This window comes from Cherax quadricarinatus, chromosome 10, assembly GCF_038502225.1.
Source record: "Cherax quadricarinatus isolate ZL_2023a chromosome 10, ASM3850222v1, whole genome shotgun sequence".
In the NCBI taxonomy this organism is placed as follows: Eukaryota; Metazoa; Arthropoda; class Malacostraca; order Decapoda; family Parastacidae; genus Cherax; species Cherax quadricarinatus.
The window spans coordinates 14,053,721-14,077,720 of NC_091301.1; the positions used below are offsets into that span (position 1 = coordinate 14,053,721).

Genomic DNA, 24,000 nt, shown 5'->3' on the forward strand with positions numbered 1-24,000 from the left:
CTTTAGCCCTTGTTGCGAGGGAACTGTTCAAGGGCATCCGTTGCGAGGGAACTGTTCAAGGGCATCCGTTGCGAGGGAACTGTTCAAGGGCATCCGTTGCGAGGGAACTGTTCAAGGGCATCCGTTGCGAGGGAACTGGTAAAGGGAAACTTGGTTTATTAGGTTTAAAAAGCATGTCGATACACGAAGGAGCATCAATGTTGCATGTTACATCAAAAATACTTAATGCCTGAGTACTGTTAAGTGTATACATGGCGAGATTACAGCCTTCCCAGTGTACATCAGCTGTTATTCATCAGTGTATATACAAAAATGGAGGAAATAAACCAATGACTATATTGGTTATCCAAGTTAATATAAGCGTAGAAGTCTTCAAGAGGAACCTGGACAAGTGTCTTCATCAGGTGCTAGATCAACCAGGCTGTGATGCATATGTGGGATCAGAGGACCACCAGCAGCAACAGCCTGGTTGACCAGGCAAGTACCAGACGAGCCTGGCTTATGGCCGGGCTCTGGGAGTAGAAAAACTCTCGGAATTCATCAAAGGTGAGTAATTATCTAAGTAAGTAACTACCTAAGGAGGTAAGTTTTTATTTCGTATTTGATTTGCTTAGGTTATCGTTGATTTATTTACATTTGTCTACTGAAAGTGAATAAAAACTTTACTTACCTACTTGCTTATTATATACTAACGTAATTGCTAAATGGGGGAAGAAAGAAACAATAGGAGAAAGGAAACGAATCAGGTTGATTTTTTTTTGTATTATCTTAAATATTCATAAGTGACTTACACCATGCATGTGTTATCTTAAACATTCATAAGTAACTTACACCATGCATGTGTTATCTTAAACATTCATAAGTAACTTACACCATGCATGTGTTATCTTAAACATTCATAAGTAACTTACACCATGCATGTGTTATCTTAAACATTCATAAGTAACTTACACCATGCATGTGTTATCTTAAACATTCATAAGTAACTTACACCATGCATGTGTTATCTTAAACATTCATAAGTAACTTACACCATGCATGTGTTATCTTAAACATTCATAAGTAACTTACACCATGCATGTGTTATCTTAAACATTCATAAGTAACTTACACCATGCATGTGTTATCTTAAACATTCATAAGTAACTTACACCATGCATGTGTTATCTTAAACATTCATAAGTGACTTACACCATGCATGTGTTATCTTAAACATTCATAAGTAACTTACACGATGCATGATGATTGTATTTATGTGTATCTGAGCCTAAATAAACTTGTAAAGTAAAAGGACACAAGTGCAACTAATGTGACATTTTGGCAACGTTTCGCTCTCCAGGAGCTTTATCAAGCCATAAAAGCTTGATAAAGGCGTGATAGGAGCTTTATCAAGCCAATGGCTTGATAAAGCTCCTGGAGAGCGAAACGTTGCCACAATGTCACATTAGTTTCACTTGTGTCCTTTTACTTTACATATTGTCGGTAATTCTACCAACTTTATTACTAAATAAACTTATTCTCTATGTACATACTATATTAAGCTGAATTTATCATGTAAATTACTCAGTTTACTTTATACCTACTGTAGGTTTTTTTTTTATTGTATCTGATTTTCATCCAGTTGAGTTTACTTAGTTGATTTAATTTTTATGATTATAATCAAGGCAGGTTCGTCAGGAAACAGGACAAGTGTTTTCTGACGCGGGTTTTATAAGTCATATGATGACCCTTCGCTGGAGCTTTTGGTCATCTGACCGATGCCTTCTGCTGGCTTACCGGTCAACCCCTGTAAAAATTACGATTACAAACATTTATTAATTTATTCACTGCCAATGTGTTACTATTTAAGACAACTGTAACTGGAAAATTGTGTAAATGTGCTTATGTGTTTATGTACGTTTTCTTCTCCACTTTTCGGCTTTGCTCCCATTTCTTGAATAACATTTATCTAATCTTTATCTTAAGTTAGATTTATCTTAGCATGTGGAAATTTATTTGGTCCCTAAAGTTCCACAGGACAGATCCGGCATGGCCGTGATGGAACGGCTGAGCTGGATGGCCCTTATACCCCAACCAAACATGGAAGCATTCTCTCGAGTTGGCGTGCATTGTTGGTAAGCTTATTTAATTTATAGATTTACCCTTCAGGGAAGGAGTAGGTAGTTTTACTGTTAGTATATTAATATTAGGTTTACTAAGGCAACTGTAGATAATAATAATGTAGACCTAAGACCTTAACATAGGTAGTAATAGGCCGATAATGTAGGCAAACACTAGGATAAGTTAGCTAGGGAGAACTGGCAGCCCTAGTTTGAATGAAGAGACGAGGGTCTGGAAGAGAGACCAGCTCGTTCTTCTTAAGACAGACACCAACTGGACAAGATGTGCCGTGATCAGCAGACGGCGCCCCCCACGTGTCTTCACATTTGAGACCTGGGGAAATCTGGTAGAGGCACCTCGATGTACCATAGATGACCTCCGTCAGGCCCATACAGTAAGACAAGACCTCCACTTTATCTCATAGATTTCTGGCCAGTGTCTGGGGAGATTGTGAGTGAGCTTGATCTGTGGGCCCGGTGTGCAACAGGCAGAGCATGCCCAGTAAGTACCAGTGTCTCAAGGCAGTCTGGAAGCTAGTGTCTGTGTCTGCATAGTTATACTATGGGATACATACCCTCTTGGATATAGGAATTTCTGAGGTGCAGGCAGGTCACTAATAACGATTGAATATTGCAGGAATTAAGGCTCCCGGTTGCACGTGGTTTCTGAGGGGAAGTCCAAAGGGGCTAAGGCTAAGCTTAGGGAAGTTGAAGATCAGGATATATGCTGCAACACCAAGTAAGTTAGTCCTTTCTATGTGCATGCAGGTGAGTTTTCTTGCAACATCAATCATTTGTGAAAATCTGGCCTATAAGCCACTTGTGAGGCTGAGGTACCTACCTCAGAGCTCGGTGTCAACAGAGTTTGCCAGGGTAGGCGACTCACTTGGAGGCAGTCCAGACAAATTTTCACAAAAAGTGGTCCTTTGAACCGGATGTGGAATAGCTAGGTTAAGCTATCATAGCTAGGCCACAGTTAGGAACCAGTTTAACAGAGTTAGGTTAAGTTAGAACTCCTAGGCCCAGAGTTACACAGAGGCTAGGCCAAGCTGACTATACACAGAAGTTGTTATTTCCAGAAATTTACAGGCAGGCCAGGTAGGCTAGAGAAGCTTGTGAATTTAATTATTTACAGTGATTACAAGTAATCCAGAGTAGGAGACTTGTGTGTTAATTACTTACAGTGGATTTGCAAGGTAGCCACAGTTAGGCTAGGCTTGTGCAATATTTACAACAGTTATAGTAGCTAGGCCAGATTTAACCTAGTTATTATTTACAGGGAGTTATAAAGCCAGGTTTAAGCTATAGCACACTAGCTAGGTTAGGATTGACCTTATCCAACCATCCACGCTAGACAGAGTAAACTGGGCAGTTAGGCCAAGCTGTTTACGTACATTATTCATTTACTGTTTCACAAGTTGATTTGTTGAATTTATTTGTGTTAACCAAGTGATTTTAATTTGTATACTGCACTTTTTATTGTGTGATTTTCTTTGATTCATTTTAATGTGGGATTTGTGAATTGTACCTGAGACTAGGTTAAGTCCTGTAATTATTTGCTTACATTGTACAGGAAATTGCTATGTTAAGCTTTCACACCAATACACATTTTGACTGGGATTTGAGAGCTAACTGTGTACATTTTCGATTCAGAGTAGAGTCAATATAACAAAGGGAATTGTTAAGCTTGTTGAGAAGCCTTGAGACTCGTTCATTCTCACCTAATACCATTCGTGCTGTGGGGTGGGCTAATCGAAGTACAAATTAGTACCGTGATCTTAACTAAACTGCAACTATGGTAGGTGAAGATGCAGTACCAGCTGTCCCAGCTCTAAGTCAATTAAAGCGGTCTATGGGAGCCTATAAGGGGCACCTGAGCAAAGCATGTGAGGAGTGTCGTACGGTCAGGCAAGACCAAGACGTAGACTGGGAGGAACTAGAGAGTTGCCTGAAACCTTTGGAGCAAAGACTGGAGGCCTTTGAGAGATCATTTATCCTTTATGAGACAGAGGCCTATACTACAGGCGAGTCTGAATATACAGTCGAAGTAGCACGGACGGACTATGACGAATGAAGGGCAGAGTGTAAAGCAGAGATGAGACTCTGCAGGCAGTTAATAAAGACTTTGAAGGCCGGTACAGCAGGGGGAGCAAATGTTTCAAGGAACACAAACAACAGCACGCCTGTTAATGTGTTGCCCAGATTGCCCCAGTTGAATTTACCAACGTTTGACGGAACCTTAACAGAGTACATTGCTTTCTGGGATCAGTTTAAAGCCCAGATAGATGACAGAGACGATTTGTCAGATGCCGTCAAATTACAATATTTACATTCACAGCTCAAGGGTAAAGCCTTGGACTTGGTCCGGCATTACCAAACCACTGACACCAATTATCAACATGCCAAAGACCAATTAAAGGACACGTTTAGCAACACTGAGGAGATAAAGGTAGCTATACTTTATCGGTTGTTGGATCTAGAGGCTTGTCGCCATGACCGTTAGAGCCTAGAGAAGTTCCGAATCGAAGTTATGAGTTTGACGAATAGTCTTAAAGATTTACATGATTGGGGTAAGTCAGAATGGTTCATCAGTCAGGTGATTCAGAGGAAACTGGCTGGCACTACAGTGCATGAGTTGCACTTAAAATATCTGACGAACCGGTTCACAATACAACAGATCATTGAGGGGTTGGGAGATCTCGTGTCTCACCTGAGCATAGGTCGGGGGAAGAAATTGCCAACCAAGGTGGAATCGATCAACCCCTCCAGATACTCGAGAGATAAAGCTGAACCACCTCCTACTAGGGTTGGCTCATATTATGCCCAGGACAAGTCCTACACCCCCAGAGTCAAGAGAGAAGTCACTCAAGCAGCCAGTATGAGACGGTGCGTGTTTTGTGAAGAAGAACATGCTAGTTCAGGGTGTTCAAGCTTCACCACCTATAACCAAAGGATTCAACGACTAAGGGAGTTGAGACTTTGTTTCAAGTGTTGTGGAGAACATTTTGCCAGGGACTGTAACGCCCTACTCAGGGAGTGTTGGGGCTGCTGGAAGGGTAAGCACCACAGTGCACTGTGTACTAATGATGCCAGATTAGCACAAGTTAAGGAGAGCAAACCGCGAGAAAGGGCGGAGAGCAAGAACAAGTCTGAAGTAGTGATGAGTGTGGTGAGTACGGCACCGAGAATTTGTTCTGGTGAGCAGTTTCAAGGTTTGGTGGCCTTGCCCACCATAATGGCGGTGGTTGCAAATGGGAAGAAGTCTGAAATGACCCGTTTGTTCATCGACAGTGGGGCACAGAGATCCTTCATAGCAGAGAGTCTAGCAACTAGGTTGAAGCTGGAGACAGTTGGTAAAGTTGACATGAAGGTGGAAGGGTTTGGTGGAGAAGTCCCACGCAGGTCTTATCCAGTAGTCAATGTGACGGTCAGGTTAGCTGGGAATCGACGGGAAATTTCAGCCTTGATAGTGAAGAGGCTGCCCAATATCATTACCACTAAGGGACTGGCTGCAGCAGTCAAACGTTTGAGGGAGTTGGGTGTGAAGCTAGCGGAGCCAGACATTGCTACAGACAACGTTAGTAATGTAGGAATCTTGGTAGGAGGGGATTACATAGACGAGTTCGTGTCAACGAGAAGGGTTATCAAGGAGGGTGTTGGCCTGTACAGGACTCCAGCGGGGTACATCGTAGGAGGCAGAGTACCAGCTCACTTCCCTGCGACCCCGGGAAAGGAGGGCTCTGGTATTACAGCGACTGAGGCTGTACTGGTGATGCGGATTGGTGTGCACAAAGGTCTGTCAGAGACGCAAGTTGGCATATCCGACAGTGAGCCGGTCCATAAACTATGGGACCTGGATGTAGTAGGGATTAAAGGTGACCAGCTGCCCCCCGAACACGAAGAGACGTATCGAGATTACTTGAACCATGTGCAGTTCAGGGACGGACAGTACTGGGTGCGACTCCCATGGAAACCGGGACACCCAACGCTGCCCACTAATTTCAAGAAGGCACGGGGTCAGTTGAATTCATTGGTGAACAGCCTGACCAAGAAGGGTCTGGTGGGGAAATATGATGATATTATTAAGGAACAGCTGGCCCTTGGGTTCATTGAGAAAGTGCCCAATGCCAGCCCTGGGGAAAACACCCATTATCTTCCACACTTGGCAGTCAACAAGGAGTCGGTAACCACTCCCATCAGAGTAGTCTTCAACTGCAGCTCGCAGGCGAGTCCCCAAGAGCCATCGCTGAACGACTGTCTGCTCACAGGGCCCTCCCTGACGCAGAAATTAGCAGATGTGTTGTTGAGATTCAGGACAGAACAGTACGCCTATGCGGCAGACATTAGCAAAGCCTTCCTACATATTGGGTTGCAGCCACAAGACAGGGACTACACAAGGTTCTTGTGGTTGGCTAACAGGGAGGTGCCCAAGCAAGGGTATGATACCTACAGATTCAGGGCAGTGTTGTTTGGTGCCACTAGTTCACCATTCTTATTACAGGCTACCATAGACTACCACCTTGTGAACTGTAACAGCCCACTTAAAGAATTATTTAAGACCCTATTTTATGTAGACAACATGCAAGGTACCACCTCAGATGAAAGGCTGTTGATGGACATTTACCGAGAGTCTAATCAGGAGATGCTCTCAGCTAACATGCCATTGAGAGAATGGGTGACAAACAATCCAACGTTGCGGGGCACGGTGGAACATGACTATGCTGGCTACTCAGTACCTGAGGTAACATCGGTGTTGGGTCTGGAGTGGGAAGTCAAGGAAGACAGACTTAGGCTAAAGAGGAAACCTGATGGGGAAGGGAAGCTGACCAGCAGGTCTTTGCTGAGCAAAGTGCAGACTGCCTTCGATCCTTTGGGTTTGTTGACACCCATCACCATTCGAGGGAGGATGCTAGTGCAACAAACCTGGGAGCTGAACCTAGGTTGGGACGACCCACTGCCAGAAACAGTCTGCCAGGAGTAGGATCTGGTTAGCAAAGATCTAGCAGAATTGCATGAGTTCACATTCCCCAGGTCCATCGGGTGCACCGGGCGGGACTATAACTTGCATGTCTTCTGAGATGCCTCCTCCAGGGCCTATGGGGCAGTAGCGTATTTGGTGGCCGGGGACCAGGTCAGTCTGGCCACCAGTCGTGCGCCGGTGACACCCCTGAAGGATTGCTCGATCCCAAAGCTAGAGCTCACGGCGATGTTGCTGGGAGCAAGACTGGGTAAGTACGTAGAGGAGGTGTTGAGTAATCTGAGGGTGACACACACCTATGTATGGACAGACTCGGAGGTGGCCTTACAGTGGATCCAGAACGACAGGTCTAAGCTCCCCTATGTCAGGAATCGGGTAAAGGAGATACGGGAACTACAGTCAACGTCAACAATTCTGTACGTGCCTACAGATCAAAACCCAGCCGACCTGATAAGCCGAGGGGTGACACACAAAAAGCTGAGTAAAAGCGAGATTTGGTTCAAAGGCCCAGACAGGTTACCGGCAAGGGATTGCTGGCCAGAGCAGAAATTTGGGGAGACAACCAGCAGCATAATACACTTTGCAGGGGAACCCGACACTGAATTATTTGACCCCAGGCGCTACTCCTCTTGGAGGAAACTTATGGAGTCACGGAAATGGTATTTCGATTTGTGAGGAAGCTGCATGACAAGGTATGCCAAGGTCGACAGTTATCTCTCATGGGTCCCAGAGAATATTGGATGAGGCAGTACCAAAGGGAGAGGTTTCCAGGAGTGCTGGAAGTACTGGCGACCAGGCAGCAGGTTATGGCGTCAGGATGCATGTCCAACGACGACTCAGGGAACAGTAAATTGGTTCACTCATTGGGATTGTTCCTAGATCATGCGGGGCTAATAAGATGCAGGGGAAGAATACAAAACTCTGAGCTCAGCTATGGGGCCAAACATCCCGTCCTACTGGGAAAGGAGGGATGGGCGTCAGAGCTATTGATACAAGATGCCCATCAGAGGACCTTACATGGGGGGTTTGGAGATACCCTCACCTGCCTACGTCAGAATTACTGGGTACTGAAGGGTTGAGCTGCCGTCAAAAGGGTGCTAAAGAGTTGCACGGTTTGCCGGCGGTACGATGGGAGGACCCTACCATACCCAGGTCCACCACCACTGCCTCTGGAGCGGGTACATAGTGACAGGCCCTTTGAGACTGTGGGAATAGACTATACTGGGGCTATCACATTGAAGAACCCAGGAGACGATAGGGTGGGCCCTCAGAAAGTATATGTCTGCCTGTTTACTTGTGCCACTACTCGAGCTGTGCATTTGGAGTTGGCAGAAGATATGTCAACAGAGACTTTCGTGAAGTTGTTCAGGAGGTTTACAGCCAGATTCTCGTGCCCGCGATTGATTATCTCGGACAATGGCACAAGCTTTAGGGCGGCCGATAAAGTTTTCAGGAATCTTAGGGACAACGGAGAAGTACGAGAACACCTGAAGAGAATAGAGTGCGAGTGGAGGTTCATAGCTCCCAGGGCGCCTTGGCAAGGGGGATTCTATGAACGCATGGTGGGCACAGTCAAAAGGTGCATTCAGAAGGTCTTGCACGGCAGGAGAGTGAGCTTTGATGAACTGAGGACAATGTTAGTTGAGATAGAGACAAGAGTCAATAACAGGCCTCTGACCTACGTACAAAATGGGATTGACGAGCAGGAAGCTCTCACCCCCAATCACATGCTGTTTGGAAGATGGATTGAGCCCTTCCCCGCAATTTTGAATCAGTCTTCCAAGGAGCTGGATTATTATGGGCCAGATGGTCCCCCCATCAATGAAGAACTGCACAGGAGTCACAATAGACTGGTGAACATCCTGAACAAATGGAACCAGGTGTGGCACAGGGATTACTTGACAACCTTGCAGGAACATTTCTATGGTGCCGACCCCAAGGCAAATAAGACGATGCTAAGTGAAGGGGACCTGGTGCTAGTAGAATCCGAGGCACCTAGGGCGTGTACTGGCCTCTTGGCCTGGTAGTGTCGACCCACCCAGACAAGGCTGGGCGGTTGAGAATGGTGAAGGTGAGAATGAATGGTGTCGAGACTATAAGACCCATCAACAGTCTTTTACCTCTTGAGGTCCACACGGTGGGACTGGGACATGAGAAATTAGACCAGAGGCTGACCGAGCTGAGCAGCCGGACGACCCGTCGAATGGCGCTCAAGTCCAGGGCCCACTGGGAGGGCCTGTGGGAGGCAGACTTGATCTAGACTTAGCGCCTACCTTCGCCGGCGGGAGGATGTGGAAATTTATTTGGTCCCTAAAGTTCCACAGGACAGATCCGGCATGGCCGTGATGGAACGGCTGAGCTGGATGGCCCTTATACCCCACCCAAACATGAAAGCATTCTCTAGAGTTGGCGTGGATTGTTGGTAAGCTTATTTAATTCATAGATTTACCCTTCAGGGAAGGGGTAGGTAGTTTTACTGTTAGTATATTAATATTAGGTTTACTAAGGCAACTGTAGATAATAATAATGTAGACCTAAGACCTTAACATAGGTAGTAATAGGCCGATAATGTAGGCAAACACTAGGATAAGTTAGCTAGGGAGAACTGGCAGCCCTAGTTTGAACAAAGAGACGAGGGTCTGGAAGAGAGACCAGCTCGTTCTTCTTAAGACAGACGCCAACTGGACAAGACGTGCCGTGATCAGCAGACGGCACCCCCCACGTGTCTTCACATTTGAGACCTGGGGAAATCTGGTAGAGGCACCTCGATGTACCGTAGATGACCTCCGTCAGGCCCATACAGTAAGACAAGACCTCCACTTTATCTCGTAGATTTCTGGCCAGTGTCTGGGGAGATTGTGAGTGAGTTTGATCTGTGGGCCCGGTGTGCAACAGGCAGAGCATGCCCAGTAAGTACCAGTGTCTCAAGGCAGTCTGGAAGCTAGTGTCTGTGTCTGCATAGTTATAATAGGGGATACATACCCTCTTGGATATAGGAATTTCTGAGGTGGAGGCAGGTCACTAATAACGATTGAATATTGCAGGAATTAAGGCTCCTGGTTGCACGTGGTTTCTGAGGGGAAGTCCAAAGGGGCTAAGGCTAAGCTTAGGGAAGTTGAAGATCAGGATATATGCTGCAACACCAAGTAAGTTAGTCCTTTATACGTGCATGCAGGCGAGTTTTCTTGCAACATCAATCATTTGTGAAAATCTGTCCTATAAGCCACTTATGAGGCTGAGGTACCCACCTCAGAGCTCGGTGTCAACAGAGTTTGCCAGGGTAGGCGACTCACTTGGAGGTAGTCCACACAAATTTTCACACAGGTACTCACATTATCAAGGAACTATATAGTTCCTTGATAATGTGAGTAGTCACAAAAGCGCTTGGAATTTCTCTATTCTTTCAGAGTGGTTGTTTTGCATATATTTTGAAATCACCTGTTTACTGTGATCTTATTGCATATATATATATATATATATATATATATATATATATATATATATATATATATATATATATATATATATATATATATATATATATATATATATATATATATCAGGCCAAGTGTCTATCTACAAGTACCTTTGACAACTAGTTACTACTACTATGGTAGGCACTTGAGCCACATCTGGGGTCTGGCTGTGTGGCTGAAGTACAGCGCACTTTGACGCAGATTCTGCAGATTCGAACTCTCAGTTTGTATTTGCTGAGACCACTTTAGTGCCTATTTTAAATATTTAATTATTTTTGAAGTTAGTGTACAGGGGAATTTCTGCTAAACAGTGTGTCGGTCAATGACTAGCACTAACAAGCTACTGTTGACTTTTTTTTGAGTTTCCCTATTACCGCAGGTCGGCCCTGGGTCTGGCTTGTGTTTAATGACAATATATTTCGTATATCTCATTTTCAAGTTTTCTGAAATGAGGTGATGAAATAAGATGATACAGAGCTCATCAAGACTGAATTTCTACGTAACGTTTGTTCCTTATTGTCATCTATGAAATACTTTCATCCTCTGTCCTTTGTTATTTGCTTGTTTAAGAGTGTTGTTGTGTCTTCTGCCTCCGACTGTCGCAGTCTATATGGATAACTTAATAATAACTGTATCAAGAACACAGTGGAGCAATAGCGTGGTAAAAGCAGGTGTTACAAGCCACCACTGAACGTCACTTCCTGTGGAGATAACGCTGATTGAAGCCTACTAAGATGTGACAATGAAGCACCAGTATTAGATGAAAACGGGTCTCCAACTGTTGTGTTCGCTAGTACCAACCAGCTACTGTATATTGACACTGTAAGCTAAGGTATGTGTTGAGGTGGCCCTGTGTATGCTAGTATCCTCACTACCCAGTATATCTTTGATGTAAACATTCTAAATTCTAACACTCGTTCATGATCACATCCTTCACCTCAGTGAGTTGTATTGTGCCTGACCTGTGATTCAGCTCTTTGAATGGACTGTCATCTCTTGTGTGGTGTTCCACTGGTTTAATGCATCCCAGGTCTTGCACCTGGCAGAGAAGACCTCTGCTCAGGTCTTCAGAAGTTCCTCGAGTGTTAATGTTAGTAGTTCTTCCAGGACAGTTGGTGGAGGGCCTTGGGATTCCGCACACCAGCTGCTCGACCTCCTTCCACCGTCCTGAAGCCTCGTGTTAGCCATGACAGTCTACGAATGTAGTAATCTCCGGCCCAGTATCAGCTATGCCTTGATCATAGCGCAAGCCTAGACTAGCACGCTGTTATACTTTACAACAGACTAATTTCTCAGGCAGTAGAGCGATGATGGGCTTCACGGTAGGAATCTTGGCAATTCTCAAGAAAAACCTTTGCGTTGTGGATCTATATTTCCAGGTACAGCCTTCACTTCTTTAGTAAGAGTCTATCTAGCTCCAAAATACACGACCCCTCAAGGAAGGTTCCTTGATGCTGGTGAGGGGCTCTTGATCTAGGGAGCTGAAACTGTGCTCCAGTTCCCTGAATTAAGCCTGAATACCTTCCATCCTCCCCCCTCCCACAGGCGGTTTAGCGCTTCCCCCTTGATTATAATAATAATCCAAAATACACGAGTCTTTCATTTTACCTATGAACACAGAGTGGATGTCGACTGTGTCTGTAATCAGTGTTGCATATTTTTTTGAGTCCTTAAGCATAGTTCAGAGTCGAGTTACTCCCCACATCTGCTCGGCAAACTCTGCCGTATACGTACTGATCTGAGAGTATATCTGGCCTCATCTATTTGTAGGATCAGCCGCTGTATAGCCCTTGTGGCTTAGCGCTTCTTTTTGATTATAATAATAATAATGTAGGATCAGCCTTTTTGTTGAATAATTTTCTCTTCACTGACTTGCACTTCACTAGCCGTGGCATTCCTTGCCACAGTGACAACTCGTGTCCTGGCTACTACGTCACTCAGTATTATAATAATAATAATATAATATCTTTATTTCTACAAGTACATGTACAAGGTATATAGGTCTAGCTGACATCAATGACATACTACTATATGGAAAGGTCCTTGTTATGCAGAGCATTTCGGGTAAATTAGGTTAATTTTGTCCCAGGATGCGACCCACACCAGTCAACTAACACCTAGGTACCCATTTAACTGATGGGTGAATAGGGACAACAGGAGTAAGGAAACACGCCCAATGTTTCCATTCCTAACGGGAATCAAACAACGGACTTTCAGCGTGTGAAGCGAGAGCTTTGCCTACCAAGATCTCCTCTAGGTTCTTCCTTCCCTTCAAACTGTAAATCAGTAGTAGTACGCCTTTCGTATAGGTGTACCAGATAAGCCTTTTACAAAGGTGTACTAGGTACACCTCTCTTGAAGCGGAGTCATCAAACTCCTTGCGGTTTCCGGCTCATGGGAACTTACCTGCCGCTCTCTCTATATATAAAACTGCTTCCCTATGGCAATAAACAGAACGGACACTATGGGTGTTCCACTCACCCAAGGCTATGTTGTACCAGAACACCAGCTGGAACAAACACTCCAGACCTGGTATCTGCCCTTACTTTCAGTAAACATCAATTAATACTGAAGAGAGTTAAGTATTAAAGTAAATTTTATTGGGCATATAACACAATGAAGTACACTTCTTGCAGTGTAAGACTTTGTTTGTGTTGACCTCTTGACTTGGTCCTTGAAATGTTTGACCCCCGGAACTCTCTCCAGGTAAACTCCGGGTAAGCTCCTGGCAGGTATGGGGGTCTTCCCATCTTGCTTAATGAGGTATTTTCCCAGGTGATTATCGTTGCATTGACCGAGAAGCGTTAAACCCGAATAGTTCATACAGTCCCTGGCGCATGGGAGTCAATTAGGCTTGATTCGAGGAAAGGGAGGGTAACTTCAAATCCTTGGCTCATGAGCCCCTCGTCGACCTCATGACACTCACTCTTGAAGGATTTTCCTGGTGAATTTTACAGTGATGCATCATCCTTGGTGCAGCGTCTTTGGCAGGTAGACTGTTTCATGCACTACACTTTGGCCAGCTAGAATTTGCCTCTTGTACAAATCTTGTTAGTCACACTATTGATGCTACGTGCTCTAGGTCCAACGGAGGCAGTATAGTAGTAACAGTGGTTATATGATACCAACAAGCAGTTGGAAAATGATATATAATACAAACACTAGTATATATTATTGGAAAAGTTTCGACCCTGGGACCCTGGTCACTCCAAATGTGGAGTGACTTGTCTCTCAGGGCAGTGAAGCCCAGCTGATTACTAGCTTAAATAATTTTTGTTTCCGTGTTTATATTTTGCTAGGCATGTCAATATTCCTAGACTTTGGTTGACTCTTTTTCCGATTACATATAACTAACACATTAGAGATGAAGTATTACTGAGAAGCAATCTTTGGCCAATCTTCGTGGGAATCCTATACATTACTCGTCTCACTACGCTTATTGAAGTAGGCCCTAGCATGCAGAAGAACCAGTGTAGACACAAATGTGGAGCTATACTTCTTGAAAAAGTTGAGCTGAGTTGTGAGGGACCATAGCCCCAGAGAGGAAAATAAAGGACACGGTAATGAGGCGATTTACTTACAAAAATTCCGAACATTAAGTAATGCTTATGGATCTCTCTTTAAATAATGTTTAAAGTTCATCTGTACATGTTACCGCTACCAGCAGGTGTTGGTAGCCTACCAGCATGAAAGGCTGGAACCCTGGCTGGACTCCCCCACCACCCACAGTGCAGGTCAAAGCCTCCTCCAGGAAGTCTCTCACCATGTCCTGGGTCAACGATGAAGACACACAACATATCTGGAAGTACAAAGTGAAGGTGACCAGCGGTAAACGCCAGGCCAAGAAGTACAACTGTGAGATTACAACCGCTGAGCTGCGTAACTGTGAGGTAAGTGAAGATATGAACACCTTCTTAGCTGTGTAAGCCTCGTGTATAAGTGTAGCCTATATGTAGGAGTCCTTGAGTCTTATTCTTTATTTTGGTTTGGTTTGGTTTTAGTATGATTAGATTTTTTTTTAAGGGTGTTACTTGTATGTTATTGGTTTATAAATAAATTTTATATTGAAATAATTTTTTTTGGATGTAATGGGCTATGAAGTGTGCTAATATACCTCTGTGTAATATTTATCAGTTTCTATTTATAAGTTTGTTGCTTTATACATGAGACGACCCGAGGGCGAGATCTTGGGTGTCAAGTATCATCAACAATATGTATATATCAACAACTGAAGAGTTCCATGTGAAAGTCTTATTTATAAGGGAGATGAAAACCAGTGCTGGTTTTCACACACACACACACACACATACACACACACAGAAACACCTGCAGAAGGACTCCAGCCACAACACCCCCAAGGCAACTGAACAATCCAAACCAACCATCACACACCGATCCCTCTGTTCCCACCCCCAACACCACAGCTACAGTATTAGAACAGAAGTTGAAGGTTTGGTACACAAATGCGGATGGATTAACGAATAAACATAAGGAATGGCAAGATAGAATCAATGAGAAGTCCCCAGACATCATAGCAGTTACAGAAACAAAACTCACGGAGACAATAACAGATGCAATCTTCCCACCAGGATACCAGATCATGAGGAAAGATAGAAGGGGCAGAGGGGGAGGAGGGGCTGCTCTGCTCGTAAAAAACAGATGGAAATTCGAGAAAATGGGAGGCATAGACGAGACGGGAGAAAGAGACTACATAGTAGGTACACTTCAGTCTGGGGAGCACAAGGTGATCATTGCAGTAATGTATAATCCACCACAGAATTGCAGGAGGCCAAGAGAGGAATATGAAGAGAGCAACAGAGCAATTGTGGACACACTTGCTGAGGTGACAAGAAGAGCTCACTCCAGCAGAGCAAAGTTGCTGGTTATGGGGGATTTCAACCACAGGGAGATTGACTGGGAAAACCTGGAGCCACATGGGGGTCCCGAAACATGGAGAGCCAAGATCTTGGACGTGGTGCTGGAAAACCTCATGCACCAACATGTTAAGGACACTACCAGAGTGAGAGGGGAGGACGAACCAGCAAGATTGGACCTTGTGTTCACCCTGGGCAGTCAGACATTGAGGACATCACTTATGAGAGTCTCCTAGGAGCTAGCGACCACGTGGTTCTGTGCTTTGAATACATAGTAGAGTTGCAAGTGGAGAGAGTAACAGGAGTTGAATGGGAAAAGCCTGACTATAAAAGAGGGGACTACATAGGGTTGCGGAACTTCCTGCAGGAGGTTCCGTGGGACAGAGAACTGGCAGGAAAGCCAGTAAACGAAATGATGTAATGTGTAACAACAAAATGCAAGGAGGCAGTGGAAAGGTTTATTCCCAAGGGCAACAGAAACAATGGGAAGACCAGAACGAGCCCCTGGTTTACCCGACGGTGTAAGGAGGCAAAAACAAAGTGCAATAGAGAATGGAAAAAGTACAGAAGGCAGAGAACACACGAAAATAGGGATATCAGTCGCAGAGCCAGGAACGAGTATGCACAGGTAAGGAGGGAGGCCCAGCGACAGTATGAAAATGACATAGCATCGAAAATCAAGACTGACCCGAAACTTGTGTATAGCCACATCAGGAGGAAGACAACAGTCAAAGACCAGGTGATCAGATTGAGGACAGAAGGTGGAGAACTCACAAGAAGTGATCAGGAGGTATGTGAGGAGCTAAACAGGAGATTTAAGGAAGTTTTTATAGTAGAGACAGGAAGGGCTGTGGGAAGACAGCACAGAAGGGAACATCAAGAGGGAATATACCAACAAGTGTTGGAGGACATACGAACAACTGAGGAGGAGGCGCAGAAACTGCTAAGTGACCTTGATACCTCAAAGGCGATGGGACCGGACATCTCCCCATGGGTCCTAAGAGAAGGAGCAGAGATGCTGTGTGTGCCCCTAACCACAATCTTCAACACATCCCTTGAAACTGGGCAACTACCTGAGAAATGGAATTAGCATATGTAGTCCCCATATTTAAGAAAGGAAACAGAAATGAGGCACTAAACTACAGACCTGTGTCTCTGACATGTATTGTGTGCAAAGTCATGGAGAAGATTATCAGGAGGAAAGTGGTGGAACACCTGGAACAGAACGAGGTTATAAATGAAAACCAGCATGGGTTCATGGAAGGTAAATCCTGTGTCACAAACCTCCTGGAGTTTTATGACAAGGTAACAGAAGTAAGACACGAGAGAGAGGGGTGGGTTGATTGCGTTTTCCTAGACTGCAGGAAGACCTGACACAGTTCCCCACAAGAGATTAGTGCAGAAGCTGGAGGATCAGGCGCATATAACAGGGATGGCACTGCAATGGATCAGGGAATACCTGACAGGGAAGCAGCAACGAGTCATGGTACGTGAAGAGGTATCAAAGTGGGCGCCTGTGACGAGCGGGGTTCCACAGGGGTCAGTTCTAGGACCAGTGCTATTTTTGATATATGCGAACGACATGATGGAAGGAATAGACTCTGAAGTGTCCCTATTTGCAGATGATGTGAAGTTGATGAGAAGAATTAAATCGGATGAAGATGAGGCAGGACTGCAAAGAAACCTGGACAGGCTGGACATGTGGTCCAGAAACTGGCTTCTCGAATTCAATCCTGCCAAATGCAAAGTCATGAAGATTGGGGAGGGGCAAAGAAGACCGCAGACAGAGTATAGGCTAGGTGGACAAAGACTACAGATCTCACTCAGGGAGAAAGACCTTGGGGTGACCATAACACCGAGCACGTCACCGGAGGCACACATCAACCAAATAACTGCTGCAGCATACGGGCGCCTGGCAAACCTGAAAATAGCGTTCCTATACCTTAATAAGGAATCGTTCAAGACACTGTACACTGTGTATGTTAGGCCCATACTGGAGTATGCAGCACTAGTCTGGAACCCACACCTGGTCAAGAACGTCAAGAAGTTAGAGAAAGTACAAAGGTTTGCAACAAGGCTAGTCCAAGAGCTCAGGGGAATTTCGTACGAGGAAAGGTTGAGGGAAATCGGACTGACGACACTGGAGGACAGAAGGGTCAGGGGAGACATGATAACGACATACAAGATACTGCGGGGAATAGACAAGGTGGACAGAGATAGGATGTTCCAGAGAGGGGACACAGAAACAAGGGGTCACAACTGGAAGCTGAAGACTCAGACGAGTCACAGGGACGTTAGGAAGTATTTCTTCAACATCTCTCCGTGGGTCCTTAAAGAGGGAGCAGAGACATTGTGTGTACCATTAACGAAGATCTTCAACACATCATTTGAAACTGGGCAACTCCCTGAGGTATGGAAGATGGCAAATGTAGTCCCAATTTTTAAAAAGGGAGATAGACATGAGGCACTAAACTACAGACCTGTATCATTAACGTGTATAGTATGCAAGGTCATGGAGAAGATCATCAGGAGGAGAGTGGTGGAGCACCTGGAAAGAAACAAGTGTATAATTGACAACCAGCACGGTTTCAGGGAAGGAAAATCCTGTGTCACAAACCTACTAGAGTTTTATGACAAGGTGACAGAAGTAAGACAAGAGAGAGAGGGGTGGATCGACTGCATATTTTTGGACTGCAAGAAGGCCTTCGACACAGTTCCTCACAAGAGGTTACTGCAAAAGCTAGAGGACCAGGCACACATAACAGGAAAGGCACTGCAATGGATCAGAGAATATCTGACAGGGAGGCAACAACGAGTCATGGTACGCGACGAGGTGTCAGAGTGGGCGCCTGTGACAAGCGGGGTTCCACAGGGGTCAGTCCTAGGACCTGTGCTGTTCTTGGTATATGTGAACGACATAACGGAAGGGATAGATTCAGAAGTGTCCTTGTTTGCAGATGATGTGAAGTTAATGAGAAGAATCAAATCGGATGAGGATCAGGCAGGACTACAAAGAGACCTGGACAGGCTACAAGCCTGGTCCAGCAACTGGCTCCTTGAGTTTAACCCCGCCAAATGCAAAGTCATGAAGATTGGGGAAGGGCAAAGAAGACCGCAGACACAATATAGTTTAGATGGCCAGAGTCTGCAAACCTCACTCAAGGAAAAAGATCTGGGGGTGAGTATAACACCGAGCATATCTCCTGAGGCGCACATCAATCAGATAACTGCTGCAGCATACGGGCGCCTGGCAAACCTACGGATAGCGTTCCGATACCTCAGTAAGGATTCGTTTAAGACTCTGTATACCATCTACGTCAGGCCCATACTGGAGTATGCAGCACCAGTTTGGAATCCACACCTAGTCAAGCACGTCAAGAAATTAGAGAAAGTGCAAAGGTTTGCAACAAGACTAGTCCCAGAGCTACGGGGATTGTCCTATGAAGAAAGGTTGAGGGAAATCGGCCTGACGACACTGGAGGACAGGAGGGTCAGGGGAGACATGATAACGACATATAAAATACTGCGCGGAATAGACGAGGTGGACAAAGAAGGGATGTTCCAGAGATGGGACACAGACACAAGAGGTCACAATTGGAAGTTGAAGACTCAGATGAATCAAAGGGATGTTAGGAAGTATTTCTTCAGTCATAGAGTAGTCAGGCCATGGAATAGCCTAGAAAGTGATGTAGTGGAGGCAGGAACCATACATAGTTTTAAGGCGAGGTATGATAGAGCTCATGGGGCAGGGAGAGAGAGGACCTAGTAGCAATCAGCGAAGAGGCGGGGCCAGGAGCTGTGAATCGACCCCTGCAACCACAAATAGGTGAGTACAAATAGGTGAGTACACACACACACACACACACACACAAACACACACAAAAAAACAAAAAAAAACAAAAAAAAAAAAAAATGGTGGGGACTCGCAGGACCCAAGGATCAGATGAGAATGGTTCGGGTAGGGAGGAGTGGATGGAGGAGCAGTGGAAAAGGATGGAACAAGAGTGGGAGAGAAAATTAGGAGAGCTTTCTGAAAAAATGGAGAAAGAGCTCTCTGTGAAATTGGAAAGGTGGTTGGAGAAGGAGACAAAGAATTGGGAGGCACAAGTCGAAACTGCAGTAGCCAAGATAAGGGTCCTAGAAGTTGAGATAAATAGGCTGGAGCGAGTTACAGGGGCAGTGACCAGAGAAGACACAGCATATGAAGCTGCGAGGCTGAACAGGAAGGAAGGAATTATGAATTATGCTAAGGCCACATCAATCTGCCAAGGAGGACCAAGGAGTGAAAGGGAAGATCAACTGGTTGCAGATGGAGAGGGTGATAGGTCGAATGCTGAGGCACAACAAGGCTATCAAGAGCCACTGGAAAAATCAAGGGAGAAACTGACCACACACAGGCAGGATCCAGAGCCACAGAGGGTGAGGCAATGCGAGGAAGAAAGGGCAAAATCAGTGTTTATCCATGGGCTTCAGGAGAGAGAGGAAAGGACACACACTGAAAGGAAGCAGGAAGAAAGGAAGGAGATTGAGAAAATCATAACAGAAATAGGTGAAGAGAGGGACGAGATTGTAAATTTTCAGAGAATAGGGGGGTACTCGAAGGTGAGAAACCGACCAATCAAGCTGATTCTCAGGACAGAAACAGTGCGGAACAGGATCCTCCAAGAGAAACCACGATTGAAATACTCGGAAGAGTACAAGAGGGTGTTCCTAGACAGAGACAGAACAAAATCAGAACGACAGCAGCTGAGGGAGAGGACAAAAAAGCGAAAGGAGCTAGGAAAAGAGACAAGGAGGGAACCAGCAGAGGTCAGTCAGAGCAGGACAGAACAGCAAGGGCAAGCACACACACAACTACTCTCAGAACCACACAACCTATCACACCATCCCAACACACCCTACAATCCATACCCACAGCCTCCACCCAACACCAAGCTATAGAACCCCACAGTATGCCACCAGGTCTCCCACCCTCACAGGCCCCCCAAACCACAGTGTTGGAAAGGAAACTGAAGGTATGGTACACAAACGCTGATGGAATAACAAATAAGTGGGAGGAGTGGCAAGAAAGAGTCAAAGAAGCATCACCGGACATCATAGCTCTCACAGAAACCAAGCTTACAGGTATGATAACAGATGCCATCTTTCCAACGGGATACCAAATCCTGAGGAAAGACAGAGGGAACAGGGGGGGTGGAGGAGTGGCGTTGCTGATCAAAAATCGCTGGAATTTTGATGAGCTGGAGAGAGAAGATAGCGGAGAAGAAAGTGATTACATAGTGGGAACACTTCACTCTGGAGGTCCCAAGGTGGTAATAGCAGTGATGTATAACCCACCACAGAACAGCAGGAGGCCAAGGCAAGAGTACGACGAGAGCAATAGAGCGATGGTTGACACACTGGCTAGAGTGGCCAGAAGAGCTCATGCATGCAGGGCAAAGCTCCTGATCATGGGTGACTTTAACCACAAGGAGATAGATTGGGAGAACTTGGACCCACATGGGGGCCAAGATACTTGGAGGGCTAAGATGATGGAGGTGGTACTGGAGAACTTCATGTACCAACACGTAAGGGACACTACAAGAGAGAGAGGAGAGGATGAACCAGCAAGGCTGGACTTAGTATTCACCTTCAGTAGTGCAGATATCGAGGACATCACATATGAAAGACCCCTTGGGGCCAGTGACCATGTGGTTGTAAGCTTCGAATACACAGTAGAGCTACAAGTGGAGGGAGAAGCAGGAAGGCCAGGACGAATGAAGCCAAACTACAAGAAAGGGGACTACACAGGAATGAGGAACTACCTGAACGGGGTTCAGTGGGACAGAGAACTGGCAGGGAAACCAGTTAATGAGATGATGGAATATGTAGCAATAAAATGCAAGGAGGCTGAGGAGAGGTTTGTACCCAAGGGTAACAGGAGTAATGAAAAAGCCAGGATGAGCCCATGGTTTACCCAAAGGTGCAGGGAGGCAAAAACCAAGTGTGCTAGGGAATGGAAGAAATATAGAAGGCAAAGGACCCAGGAGAATAAGGAGAACAGTCGTAGAGCCAGAAATGAATATGCACAGATAAGAAGGGAGGCCCAAAGACAATATGAAAATGACATAGCAGCGAAAGCCAAATCTGACCCGAAACTGTTGTACAGCCACATCAGGAGGAAAACAACAGTCAAGGACCAGGTAATCAGGCTAAGGAAGGAAGGAGGAGAGACAACAGGAAATGACCGGGAAGTATGTGAAGAACTCAACAAGAGATTCAAAGAAGTGTTCACAGAGGAGACAGAAGGGACTCCAGAAAGACGGAGAGGTGGGGCACACCACCAAGTGCTGGACACAGTGCACACAACCGAGGAAGAAGTGAAGAGGCTTCTGAGTGAGCTAGATACCTCAAAGGCAATGGGGCCAGATAACATCTCCCCATGGGTATTGAGAGAGGGAGCAGAGGCGCTATGTGTACCCCTAACAACAATATTCAATACATCTATCGAAACCGGGAGATTGCCTGAGGCATGGAAGACAGCAAATGTAGTCCCAATCTTTAAAAAAGGAGACAGACATGAAGCATTAAACTACAGACCAGTGTCACTGACATGTATAGTATGCAAAATCATGGAGAAGATTATCAGGAGAAGAGTGGTGGAACACCTAGAAAGGAATGATCTCATCAACAGCAGCCAGCATGGTTTCAGGGACGGGAAATCCTGTGTCACAAACCTACTGGAGTTCTATGACATGGTGACAGCAGTAAGACAAGAGAGAGAGGGGTGGGTGGATTGCATTTTCTTGGACTGCAAGAAGGCGTTTGACACAGTTCCACACAAGAGATTGGTGCAAAAACTGGAGGACCAAGCAGGGATAACAGGGAAGGCACTACAATGGATCAGGGAATACTTGTCAGGAAGACAGCAGCGAGTCATGGTACGTGGCGAGGTGTCAGAGTGGGCACCTGTGACCAGCGGGGTCCCGCAGGGGTCAGTCCTAGGACCAGTGCTGTTTCTGGTATTTGTGAACGACATGACGGAAGGAATAGACTCTGAGGTGTCCCTGTTTGCAGATGACGTGAAGTTGATGAGAAGAATACACTCGATCGAAGACCAGGCAGAACTACAAAGGGATCTGGACAGGCTGCAGAACTGGTCCAGCAATTGGCTCCTGGAGTTCAATCCCACCAAGTGCAAAGTCATGAAGATTGGGGAAGGGCAAAGAAGGCCGCAGACGGAGTACAGTCTAGGGGGTCAGAGACTACAAACCTCACTCAAGGAAAAAGATCTTGGGGTGAGTATAACACCAGGCACATCTCCTGAAGCGCACATCAACCAAATAACTGCTGCAGCATATGGGCGCCTAGCAAACCTCAGAACAGCATTCCGACATCTTAATAAGGAATCGTTCAGGACCCTGTACACCGTATACGTTAGGCCCATATTGGAGTATGCGGCACCAGTTTGGAACCCACACCTAGCCAAGCACGTAAAGAAACTAGAGAAAGTGCAAAGGTTTGCAACAAGACTAGTCCCAGAGCTAAGAGGTATGTCCTACGAGGAGAGGTTAAGGGAAATCAACCTGACGACACTGGAGGACAGGAGAGATAGGGGGGACATGATAACGACATACAAAATACTGAGAGGAATTGACAAGGTGGACAAAAACAGGATGTTCCAGAGATTGGACACAGTAACAAGGGGACACAGTTGGAAGCTAAAGACACAGATGAATCACAGGGATGTTAGGAAGTATTTCTTCAGCCACAGAGTAGTCAGTAAGTGGAATAGTTTGGGAAGCGATGTAGTGGAGGCAGGATCCATACATAGCTTTAAGCAGAGGTACGATAAAGCTCACGGCTCAGGGAGAGTGACCTAGTAGCGATCAGTGAAGAGGCGGGGCCAGGAGCTCGGACTCGACCCCCGCAACCTCAACTAGGTGAGTACAACTAGGTGAGTACACACACACACACACACACACACACACATATATATATATATATATATATATATATATATATATATATATATATATATATATATATATATATATATATATATATATATGCAATAAGATCACAGTAAGCAGGTGATTTCAGAATATGCAAAACAACCACTCTGAAAGAATAGTGAAATTCCAAGCGCTTTCGTGACTACTCACATTATCAAGGAACTATGAAAGTAAAGCATCCAAGGAAGCTATATAAGGGGTCTGGCCAGCACCTCACTATCAGATCCCACAACGGTTAAACACCTGACGCGCGCCGACCCAACTTGGATAGGTCCTTTGCACAACTCACCCACAAACTATTCTACCCAAGAAAATTTAAAAATTATTATTTGTCCAGTGTATTATTAAATTCTTCCCAAATTCTATTAATTATAAATGGATCTAATTTATATAAACCAAAGGAAATATTCATATTATTGTCAAAACTGCTTTTTATGAAACAAGATTCAATTATATTCCTGTCGACCATGGACTTGCTTGATACTACTTTCTCAACTTTTTGAAAATCAATTGGATGGTTAAAATCTCTTACATGAATAAATAGAGCATTGGAATCTTGTCCAGTTCTAATGTTATATT

General features: G+C 45.2%; 1 protein-coding gene across 3 annotated transcripts in view; it reads left to right on the top strand.

Annotated features, from left to right (window-relative positions):
• The window catches only part of LOC138852500 (uncharacterized), a 65,406-nt gene that overhangs the window by 19,779 nt on the left and 21,627 nt on the right, over window positions 1–24,000 (top strand). Inside the window, exons 1-2 of one of the 3 annotated variants that reach the window (XM_070083644.1) lie at window positions 10,712–11,385; window positions 14,218–14,443. In XM_070083644.1, coding sequence (XP_069939745.1) covers window positions 14,240–14,443 — 204 coding nt within the window. In that variant the 5' untranslated portion in view covers window positions 10,712–11,385; window positions 14,218–14,239. Of the gene's footprint in view, window positions 1–10,711; window positions 11,386–14,217; window positions 14,444–24,000 lie in introns of those variants that run through there. The other 2 variants (XM_070083645.1, XM_070083646.1) reach the window with 2 other exon arrangements.